The sequence below is a fragment of the Chiloscyllium plagiosum genome, chromosome 4 (assembly GCF_004010195.1).
Source record: "Chiloscyllium plagiosum isolate BGI_BamShark_2017 chromosome 4, ASM401019v2, whole genome shotgun sequence".
Lineage (NCBI taxonomy): Eukaryota > Metazoa > Chordata > Chondrichthyes > Orectolobiformes > Hemiscylliidae > Chiloscyllium > Chiloscyllium plagiosum.
The window spans coordinates 131,243,638-131,255,825 of record NC_057713.1 but is presented as its reverse complement, the minus strand read 5'-3'; the positions used below and the strand labels follow the sequence as shown (position 1 = coordinate 131,255,825).

General features: G+C 43.5%; 1 protein-coding gene across 2 annotated transcripts in view; it reads left to right on the top strand.

Annotated features, from left to right (window-relative positions):
- Positions 1-12,188, top strand: part of prex2 (phosphatidylinositol-3,4,5-trisphosphate-dependent Rac exchange factor 2) — a 352,480-nt gene that overhangs the window by 167,899 nt on the left and 172,393 nt on the right. For both annotated transcript variants that reach the window (XM_043689238.1, XM_043689237.1), the window contains exons 21-22: positions 1,411-1,528; positions 9,541-9,725. In XM_043689238.1, the coding sequence (XP_043545173.1) occupies positions 1,411-1,528; positions 9,541-9,725 (303 nt within the window). The remainder of the gene's footprint in view (positions 1-1,410; positions 1,529-9,540; positions 9,726-12,188) is intronic.

The following is a 12,188-nucleotide window of genomic DNA, read 5'->3' as shown; positions in this document are numbered from 1 at the left end:
TCGAACTCAGCACTGCCTTCCTAACCTGCAATCTTCTTCCTGACCTCTCCGCCCCCACCCCATTCCGGCCTATCACCCTCACCTTAACCTCCTTCCACTTATCGCATTTCCAACGCCCCTCCCCCAAGTCCCTCCTCCCTACCTTTTATCTTAGCCTGCTGGACACACTTTCCTCATTCCTGAAGAAGGGCTTATGCCCGAAACGTCGATTCTCCTGTTCCCTGGATGCTGCCTGACCTGCTGCGCTTTTCCAGCAACACATTTTCAGCTCAGAGAAAGAGTAATGATCATTTGTAAATTAACTTTGTTATGACCAACCAAGAAAGGGGGCCAGTTCATCCCTCATCACTTGTAAGTTTAACAATTTGTGATGTCCTGTCTGGGGAATGACAATAAATTACAGATTACAATGATGGAAACTTTGCCTGGAGACTGGTTGCATGAAAAAGACTTTATTGACTTTGTTTGAGCAGCTGTTGCAGGAAGTAGAATTGTGAAGGAACTATGACACAATTGCACACATTAATTTGAGGCTTTTGCATAACGCTGTTACCATGATGAAGAGGTTAAAAACAGAACCGGACACGAAACATGATTGTGTTTAAGCATTGTGTTTCATATTTCTTCTGGGCTTGTTAAGTGTTTTCATTGCAAAGTGCAGTGTCATGTACAAGTTGTGCTTCACTCGATGGATAAAGAATGCAAGTAACATCTTGTCTACTTGGCTAATGGGGAATAGATCAAAGGCCCTTTGCTCAGTCAGTTCAAAACAGCAAAAATGATTTTTATTCATATAAGTCTGTTAACATAGAAACATCACAAGATCTTCACAATGCACCGAGGTCAGCTGGACACCAAATGAAGACCCTTTGCTCTTAGCTCTAGAGGCCATGGTTAGTATTCCTTTCCTTTCAACAGGATACGTATTTAGATGAATGCATATCAAAGTTCCTGTCATGTACTTTTACTTGAATGGTGTTCGGATGGACTGAATCGGGATGGGTATATGAATAAGGAAGGTTTAGATGAATATGGGCCAAATGCTGGCAAATGAGACTAGATTAATTTAGGATATCTATTTGCCATGGATGTGTTGGACCGAAGGGTCTGTTTCTGTGCTGTACAGCTCTATTGATTCTGACTCGCCAACTGGGAAAAAAAAACTCGTGACAACATAGGCTTTCCATTTATATTAAAAACGGTGACTGTAAAGTGTCTTTGTACTACATGTTTTCCACACTGTCACAAAAGGAATAAAAGAGAGAATATGCAGATTTCCTCTTTTTCACTCTGACCCAGGGTGTCTGCTTTTAAAGGTGTTTCCTTGCAACAGCAAATCAATCGTGACGTGTGGAGTAAAAGTGATAAAAGGAATTGTAATCATGTTCCATTTCTCTTCTGGTTATATAGCAAGACTCTATTCAGTGGGTGTACAACAACATAGAAAGTGCCCAGGAGGAGCTACAGAAAACCATTTTAAAGTCCCCACCCTCCGGGGAAAGTGAGGAACAAGATGGATTTGATGAAGGTACGTCAAAATTAGGTATGATTTGGGGGCGACACTTTAAAGGCACTCTCACCTCCAGTCTGCACTATGTGAATCTTTTCCTCATGTTTCAAAAACTGACTCAAACCAACTTCATGCTTTTTCCAGCTGAAGTAATCCTTTCTCTCTGTTCAAAAAAAAGATCTGAGAGCGCAAATAAATGACATGCTTCACAGATACAGTATTCTTTTTGTTTTTAATCTTTTCATGAGATATGGTCCCAGATTCTCTGATGGCTGGACAGCTGTTATTCCAGTGTAACTGGGAGTTGTGCATGGGGACAGTACAGAATCCCTGTTGTAACACACTTGGTAAGGAATTGCCAGGGGAAAATGAATTTTCCGCTGGGCAATTACTCTAGATCGGGAACCCACCAAAGTGTCCATTGAAATTGGAGACGTAAGAGAGTTCTGATGAAAGTCAGTAAAAGAGTCCCTCAGGGAATGTTGGACTGGTCAATCTGTAGGAGACAGTGAGACAGATGCTGGAGCCCTTCATCAGGCCGAAACATCGATTTTCTTGCTCCTCGGATGCTGCCTAACCTGCTGTGCTTTTCCAGCAACACACTCTCAACTCTGGTCAAAATGTAGTCTAACTCCTGAGTAACTAGCAAACTGACCACATACATACCTCTCACACACATCTAAGTACAACACCACTGGGCCAGTGACACTATCCTGGAGGTGAGTGCTCCCCTTTCCCTGTCCCAATTGCTGCTTCTGATCTCCTTTCTTCATTCCTGAACACCTCCACTGGAACAAATGCCTCTGCCCCCCCCCCCAAACACCCCCACTACCCTTCCAGCTCCTTCTCCAACTGCTCACTTCCTCCTGACCAACACCCCACCTCCCACTCCCATCCAGCCAACGCCGGCATCCTGACCCCCATCCCCAACTGACATTCCACTCACCTGGCCCACCCCTGCCCCTCCCGGGTCCTGATCTGATGACTATTTGCATGAATTACCTTCCTCTGCCAGTTTTATGCTTCAAGAGAGATGGGCGTACATCTTTGCATTTAGGGACACCTGAGCGGCCTCTCCTCTAATAAGTGCAGAGCTCACTCCTATGGTTTTCAAAAAAGATGGGCCAAGTGGCAATCCACATGAGATTGCCATTCCTCAGATAATCCAGCCAATAATGGAGCAGCTGAAAGCAACAAATGCAGGAGATCCCAGCGGGTCAGGCAGCATCCACAGAAAGAGAGCAAGCTAATGTTTTGAGTCTAGATGACTCTTGATCAGAGTTGATATGAAGTGCGGAGGGGGCAGCGTGGTGGGGGGGGGGGGGGGGGTGTTTGGTGGTGCGGGTAGTGGGTGTAGGATGCTGGTGGAGAAAGATGTTAGTAGGGAGCAACACAGGAAGGAAGTCAGCCTCATAATTATAGGTCTTGAAGTTTCCTGATGTTACAGTTGAACACAGATTTACAAGTATGTCCATAAGCAGTTTACGTTTATTACACGAGACTATGTTTGTATGGTATTAAGTTTAAAAAATCACACAACACCAGGTTAGAGTCCAACAGGTTTGTTTGGATATCCAAGTAATCCTGTTGGACTATAACCTGGTGTTGCATGATTTTTCACTTTGTCCAGCGCAGTCCAACACCAGCACCTCCTCATCATTTATATCATATGGCAGTTGACAAACAGCATTATCTTCTTTATGACTGTCTCATTCTGATGGTCTGACTACTGCTATTAATTGTCAAGATTAGAGTGGTGCTGGAAAAGCACAGCAGGTCAGGCAGCATTCGAGGAGGAGGAAAATCGATGTTTCGGGCAAAAGCCCTTCATCAGGAATTCTCCTAGGATGCTGCCTGACCTGCTGTGCTTTTCCAGCACCACTCTAATCTTGGCTCTAATCTCCAGCGTCTGCAGTACCTACCTCCACCTACTGCTATTAATTTTCAGACGGAGCATGATTGCTTTCCATATTATCGTTAATTTGCAGTCCCAGACAACATGGTTCGGAATCTACTTCAGACTGACATTCAAACCCACACATTAGTGCGCAGACACAGTGTGAGTTTACCTCCAGCACGGGATTTTATCTGATGAGCAATTCTTATGTATTATGTTACTGAAGAATCCAAAAGACATTTATGACAACTATTACGTACAAACATCAGGTATACAGTGTCAGGTCTAATATTAAGCTTTGAAAAGATCAGCTTCCATTCGTGTGTCATTCTTCATGTGATCTGTGGTAAGATGGAGTAGGAGGATTTAATACTCTCGGGCCACATGTTATGATGTAATAATGATATCATGAGCAGTTCATTTAAGGATTACTGACCCAGAGCGTAAGTGCTGGGGAGTGTTGCTGAACAAAGAGACCTTGGAATGGAGATTTGTGTTCCTTGAAGGTGGAGTTGAGCGTAGACAAGGTAGTGAATAAGTCATTTGGTATGCTTGCCTTCATTGGTCAGACCATTGGGAATAGGAGTTGGGAGGTCATGTTGCAGCTGTCCAGAACATTGGTTAGGCCACTTTTAGAATACTGCACTCAGTTTAGATCTCCCTCCTATGGGAAAAATGTTGTGATACTTGAAAGGGTTCAGAAAAGATTTACAAGGATGTTGCCAGGGTTGGAGGGTTTGATCTACAGGAGAGGCTGAATGGTCTGGGGCTATTATCCTTGGAGTGGCAGAGGCTGAGGGGTGACCTTATAGGGTTTTTTAAAATTATGAGAGGCATGGATAGGGTAAATAGACAAGGTATTTTCTGCAGGGAGGGGGAGTCCAAAACTAGAAGTTTAAGGTGAGGGGGCAAGAGTTAAAAGGGACCTAAGTGGCAACGTTTTCATGCAAAGGGTGGTGCATGTATGGAATGAGCTACCAGAGGAAGTGGTGGGAGGCTGATGCTATTACAACATTTAAATGGCATCTGGATGGGTATATGAATAGGAAGGGTTTTGAGGGATATGGGCCAAGTGCTGGCAAATGGAACTAGATTATTTTAGGATATCTGGTCTACATGGATGAGTTAGACTGAAGGGTCTGTTTCCGTGCTGTACATCTCTATGAGTCTATGACTCTAAAAGACGTTTCTTACAACTGTTATGTACAAACATTATATTCCTCAGGTATATAGTGACTGGTCTAATAGTAAGCTATGAGTTTGCAATGGAAGAGCCTCTTCCATTAGAGTGTCATACTTCAAGTGATCCATGGTAAGATGGAGCAGGAGGCTTTTCTATCCTCGGGTCACATGTTATGATGCAATAATGATATCATGAGCTTTTCTCTTAAGGGATACTGACCCAGAGCCATAACACAAGCATATCATTTGATTCATAAAACTGCAATCATTTTCACTTCCCATCTTCAAACCATAACCTAAATTAATAGCTACTAAAATCTAGTGAACAGTGAGTAAAATTCGTTTTGTATTGAAGTTGGCACCATTTTACTATTTGTTTTAATCTGTCAACAGTAAGAAAAAAAAAATTCTTGAATGTTTAACCTTCTGTTTAGATTTCATGTATGAGTGTTTTGGAAAGACAGAGGTGGCTGTGTGTGTATTTGAATGCAGCTGACTGTTTTCAGGGTTTCCCGGCTGACTCCCTGTGCTCAGTGACCCTTGTTGTGACTTTTTCTCATTGTACGTGATGTCAGATAAGCATAACTTTCTGGTAACAAATAACTATCAAAAATGCATCGTCACAGTTAGAATTACAGAATTAAATAGCTTATCAGTTTTGTTTATTTGAATACTGTGTCCAAATTTGTGGATTGGAATACTTAATAATAAGGATATGATTAAGTTGGAGAAGGTCTGAAGAGGTTTACCAGGATGTTGCCGGGTGTGGAAGGTTTGAGTTATAAAGAAAGGCTGGGAGTTCTTTCACCGCAGGGTAGGATGTTGAGAGGTGACCTTATAAAAGTTTATAAAATAATGAGAGGTATCAATAACATTTACTTCAGGCACAGGGCCTCCATTTGCTGAGAGGTGTGAGGGAGGAGGAAAGGACTGCCGGGGAATTTTGAAGTGGGTGAGATTTGGCAGGGGGATGGGTATCAGAGCCACATGTCTGAGATGGGGTCAGTTGCAGATGGGACAGTGACAGGATATATTGAATCTATCAGGAAGGTTTCTCACGCGATGAAACAAAGGGATCGGTTAAAGTGTGTCTGCTTTAACGCAAGGAGTGTCCGAAATAAGTGACGAACTTAGAGCATGGATCAGTACTTGGGGCTACGATGTTGTGGCCATAACGGAGACGTGTGTTTCACAGGGGCAGGGATGGTTGCTTGATGTTCCAGGGTTTAGAATGTTGAAAGAGAATAAGGAGGATGGAAAAAGAGGAGGGGGTGTAGCATTGTTAATCAGAGAGTACATCACATCTACAGAAACGAAGGTTGTTGAGGAAGGTTTGTGTACTGAGTCAGTATGGGTGGAAGTTAGGAACAGCAAGGGAACAACCACCTCATTGGGGCTTTTCTACAGACCACCTAATAGCAGTAGAGAGATTGAAGAACTCCTAGGCGGGCAGATTCTGGAAAAATGCAGATGTAACAGGGTTGTTGTCATGGGTGATTTCAACTTTCCCAATATCGACTGGAACCTCCTAAGTGCAGATGGTTTGGGTGGAGCCATTTTTGTCAGGTGTGTTCAGGAGGTTTCCTTATTCAGTATGTGGACAGGCCAACGAGGGGAGAGGCCATTTTGGATTTGGTGCTCGGCAACGAACCAGGACAAGTGTCAGATCTCGCGGTGGAAGAACACTTTGGTGACAGTGATCACAACTACCTCACATTTATAATAGCCTTGGAGAGGGAAAGGAGCAGTTACTGAGGGAAGATATTTAATTGGGGAAAAGGAAACTATGACGCTATCGGGCAGGAGTTGGGAAGTACAGACTGGGAGCAATTATTCCACAGAAAGGGCACAGCATTCCTCTGAGACAGGTAAGAAGGGGTAAGGTTAAGGAACCTTGTATGACAAGAACAGAGGAGCTTCTCGTCAAAAGGAAGAAGGCAGCTTACGTAAGGTAGAGGAAGCAAGGATCTAACACAGCTTTAGAGGATTATAGGCTTGCTAGAAAGGAGCTCAAAAATGGACTGAGGAGAGCCAGGAGGGGGCACGAAAAAGGCTTGGCAAGAAGGATTAGGGAGAACCCAAAGGCATTTTACTCATACATGAGGAATAAGAGAATGATCAGGGAGAAGGTAGGAACGGTTAGGGATAGTGGAGGGAACTTGTGCATGGAGTCTGAGCAGATAGGGGAAGCCCTAAATGAGTTTTTTGCTTTGGTTTTCACCAAGGGGACCTTGTGAATGAAAACTTATAGGAGCTGGGATACAGGCTTGACGAGATCAAAATTGATGAAGTTGATGTGCTGGAAATTTTGGAAAACATTAAGATTGATAAGTCCCAGGGCCAGACCAGATTTATCCTAGGTGACTCCGGGAAGCGAGAAAGGAGGTTGCTAAGCCGCTGGCGAGGATCTTTGCTTTCTCACTCTCCACGGGAGTCATACCAGACGATTGGAAGGGGGCAAATGATGTTCCTCTTTTCAAGAAGGATAATAGGGAAATCCCTGGCAATTAAAGACCAGTCAGTCTTACATCTGTGGTCAGCAAAGTTTTGGAAAGAATTCCGAGGGACAGGATTTATGGCTATTTGGCAACGCATAGTGTGATTAAAGGCAGTCAGTATGGCTTTGTGAGGGGCAGGTCATGCCTCACAAAACTTATTGAGTTCTTTGAGGAGGTGACTAGACAGGTCGATGAAGGTCGAGCAGTGGATGTGATGTATATGGACTTCAGGGCATTTGATAAGGTTCTCCATAGTAGGCTCATTCATAAAGTCAGGAAGTATGGGATGCAGGGAGACTTGGCTATCTGGATTCAGAATTGGCTGGCTGACAGAAAGCAGAGAGTGGTTGTAGATGGAAAGTATTCTGCCTGGAGGTCACTGTTGAGTGGGGTCTCGAAGATCGTGAAGCATCATGAATGTGCCCCAGCCTGCCATTGCCATTCCTGAAAGCACCCATTCCACCTCCAATCACACTGGAAGGACAAAGCATCTCAGAATTGAAGTCAGCTATGGACCTGTTTACTAACTGGAGTCAAAGGCTTTTGCCTGAAACGTTGATTTTTCTGCTCCTCGGATGCTGCCTGGCCTGCTGTGCTTTTCCAGCACCACTCTAATCTTTACTCTGATCTCAGACATCTGCAGTCCTCACTTTCACCTCAAAGAAACATTCTGTTGAACACACAAATGAATAATGCTGTACAGGAAACTTCAATGTAGGTATGTAGGCCTTTAACCCCACTGAATTGTAAATGTGTGTCCTTTTGGCTGCTCACAGCAGGATGAGTATTGGCTACACTGAACCAGCCATGCTTGCTAAACTCAGAACACAATGTTCAGTATAATACATGATTTATTGGTGGATAACACTTGCCAAACAATCCCAATTTTGCTCAGATTACGTGGACAATCAATTTAACATTATCAGTTGGTTTTGCATTGTGGCTTAACTGCATTTGCTAGAAGCCATACGTATATAGACTTCAGACCCTCTTCTTTGCAAACTTTGTATTGTTTATGTTTCAAATAAACAAACATTCAGGGATTGCATTCCCCTTGGAAATGACTCATTCAATCTGAGTTGACTTGTCTAGTTTCGATTTCAGAGCTAACTGTGTAACCTGGCTCATTCTTCATGGTAACTCCTGTATGCATCAGAGCCCACATGCCAATCAATCACCATCATCTTTTCTTGCAGTGTTAGAGAACTGGTATTTTTGCAATTCTGTCCTAATGCAGGCAAGACAAAAAGATTTGATTTAACATCTCTCTTTTTCAGAAATCCTAAAGTTCTAGACAAGCAAGTAGTTATTGTATTTTGAAATTATGCTCAACTCTGCAATTTGGTCACAGAGTATATACTTTGCTTTTATTAACCATTTTCATCAGTATTCAATTTGAATGCAACAATGAAGAGTAATTATTTTGGAAATGGAAACCGATGGCTGTTTCTCTGTGTGTTTGTTTGTGGATAAACTTCAAAAATGTAGGCCAAAAAAAACCCCGTAAGAACTGTGGATGCTGGAAATCAGAAACAAAAACACATCTCAAAATGTCTGGCAGCATCTGTGGACAGAAATCAGAGCTAACGTTTCAGGCCCAGGGACCCTTCTTCAGAACTGATGGTAGCGAGGAAAAGGATGTTTTTTTGTACAGAAGGTGGGATGAGGGAGTAGATGATAAGGGGAGATAGAACTCCAAGAGAGAGGGAAACAGTTGGACAGACAAAGGAGTGGTGAAAGGTCAGTCAGATTGTTAGTGGCTGACAATGGGTTGGAGTGTGGTAGCAGCCCATGTGTGGTGTATGGGAGGGTAGGAGAAAGCACAGCAAAAGGTGCTCAAGCCCTCAAATTGTTGACCTCGATATTAAGTCTAGAAGGCTGGAGGGTTCCCAGGTGGAAATGGAAGTGTTGTTCTTCCAGTTTGTGCTGAGCCTTGCCGGAGCACTGCAGCAAGCCTGAGACAGAGCTGTTGGCCAGGGAACAGGGTGATGTTGAAGTGGCAGCAACTGCCCTCTGCAGCTATATATTTAGTGTGGTGCTCTGTGAAGTGATCACCCAATCTGTGCCTCATTTCCTCAATGTAGAGGAGACCACATTGTGAGCAGTGACTCTATTGTATTCCTCCATCCTGTCTTCTCTATAAAAACCATTCTTTTCCTATCTACCATCACTTGTGAAGAAGGGTCACTGGATCCGAAACGTTAACTTGATTTCTCTCCACAGGTGTTGCTGGATCTGCTGAGGTTTTCCAGCAACTTCTGTTTTTGACTCAAAAATGTAGGGATGCGTTAACAATATTGTAAAAAAAGCAAACAGATTGGACTGCTTCTAAAACCAGAAAGTATATTGCTCATACGTGTTCTCATTTGAATTGAAGCAGATTCTGCATTTTGTTCGTTTTGCATTGAAGTAAAAGGATGTTATGTTGACACCATGTTTTATTTTTTCCCCAGAAGTCTTCGATAAGTTTAATACAATGGCTTTAATTGATGGGAGGAAGGACCATGTGAGCCTAACAGTAGATAATGTACATTTGGAATATGGTGTTGTATATGAATATGACAGTACAACTGGAACAAAATGCCATGTTCTGGAAAGAATGAGCGAGCCAAAGGGATTTTTCAACCTAACTGCAAAGGTATGAAAACTTTTGTAATGATTCATGTGTGGCTCAAATATGAAGCTTCTTCATCAAGAATTAACCGATCAACAACTGGTGTCAAAGATGGGCATATAAACAATAAGACTGTAAGATATAGGAGCAGAATTAGGCCATTTGGTCCTTTGTGTCTTCTCCACCATTTGCCAATGGTTTCTCATCCCCATTCTCCTGCCTTCTCCCTATCGCCTTTGATCCCCATACCAATCGAGAACCTATCTATCTCTGCCTCAAAGACAGTCAATGACTTGGCCTCCACCGCCCTCTGCAGCTATATATTTAGTGTGGTTGAGGGACAAACCTATTTACTTTTCTGGAAATTGGTACCCAACATTCACATCATTGGCACAGCTTTTATAAGAGTAATGGGGGAAATGGAAGGAATTACGGTGATGGAGAAAGCTGGGAACATGCATCTGTCTGTGCACAGATTAAAAGGGCTGGTTTCATTACTTAGTAGGGAGAGTTCAGTGTTATGAGTTTACGATGCTTTTTGTAGATAGATTACCACATGGCTCGAAATAATTTGCAAAGCACAGAAGTTTATTCCAGTACAAGGATTGCTTGTTCAGTTCCTGAGAAATGTAAAGGCAAGGTATCACTGGGTGTGTTTCCAGGCTATATGACTCTGTAACTGTAGTTCAGAAGGAATTAACAATGCAGCAGGTTTATGTAGATGAGATGAATTGTGGTAACTCAGCAGAAAAGATTTGACTGCATCCACTGGAACCACAAGTCCTGCCACCTGGAAAAATAAGGGCAGCAGATGTGTGGGAAGAGCACCCCATTACAAGTTCTCCTCTAAGCCACTCGACATCCTGACTTGGAGATATGTTAAAAATCACACAACACTAGGTTGTAATCCAGCAGATTTATTTGAAATTTTTGAGCGTTGACGAAGGAGCAGTGCTCTGAAAGCTTGTACTTCCAAATAAACCTGTTGGACTATAACCTGGTGTTGTGTGATTTTTAAGTTTGTCCACCCCAGTCCACTCCGGCACATCCACGCCTTGGAAATATGTGTCAGTCCTTCGCTGTTGCTGAAATCCTGGAAGTATCTTCCTCACAACAGTGTGGGTGTCACTACACTGCAAGTGTTTAAAAAGGCAGCTCATGTCTTCGGGGCACTTAAGGTCAGACAATAAATGTTGTGGTTCTGTTCGCCGAGCTGGGAATTTGTGTTGCAGACGTTTCGTCCCCTGTCTAGGTGACATCCTCAGTGCTTGGGAGCCTCCTGTGAAGCGTTTGTGTGATGTTTCCTCCGGCATTTATAGTGGTTTGAATCTGCCGCTTCCAGTTGTCAGTTCCAGCTGTCCGTTGCAGTGGTCGGTATATTGCGTCCAGGTCGATGTGCTTATTGATTGAATTCTGTGTGTTAGGATTGAGCCCTCCACTACTACCTGATGAAGGACTGTCGCTCCGAAAGCCAGTGTGCTTCCAATTAAACCTGTTGGACTATAACCTGATGTTGTGTGATTTTTAACTTAGTCATTTATTAAACCTGCCTCGTTACCCACTACCATATCCAAGGTTGATTCCATGACATATTGCTTTTGGAAACTATCCCTAATCCATTCTATGAAATTCGTTGTCATAGCTACCCTTTCCAATTTGATTAACCCAATCAGCATGAAGATTAAAGTCGCCCATAATTACTGCCCTTTTTTCCAAGCTCCTATTATTTGTTGATTTACAACCTTTCCAACAGTGTGGCTATTGTTTGAGAGTCTGCATCCTATTCCTATCGCTGTCTTCTTTCCCTTCGTGTTTCTCTATCTCTGCCCAGAATGGACTCTACATCATCTGAGCTGAAAATGTGTTGCTGGAAAAGCGCAGCAGGTCAGGCAGCATTCAGGGAACAGGAGAATCGACATTTCGGGCATAAGCCCTTCTTCAGGAATGAGGAAAGTTTGTCCAGCAGGCTAAGATAAAAGGTAGGGAGGAGGGACTTGGGGGAGGGGCGTTGGAAATGCGATAGGTGGAAAGAGGTCAAGGTGAGGGTGATAGGTCAGACTGGGGTGACCTATCTGCAGACCTCACTTTCTCCTCAGAGATTTCAACCTACTGCGAATCCTCTTACAAGGATGCTTTCCTTGAAGAAGCTCTCTTCCTCCCTCTACAAAGATTTCAGTGAGTCCCTCTCTCACTGCACACCCCAGGTCATCCCCCCACCCCAGTCTGACCTATCACCCTCACCTTGACCTCTTTTCACGTATCGCATTTCCGACGCCCCTCCCCCAAGACCCTCCTCCCTACCTTTTATCTTAGCCTGCTGGACACATTTTCCTCATTCCTGAAGAAGGGCTTATGCCCGAAACATCGATTCTCCTGTTCCCTGTATGCTGCCTGACCTGCTGCGCTTTTCCAGCAACACATTTTCAGCTCGGATCTCCAGCATCTGCAGACCTCACTTTCTCATCTACATCATCTGAGCCTAGGTCA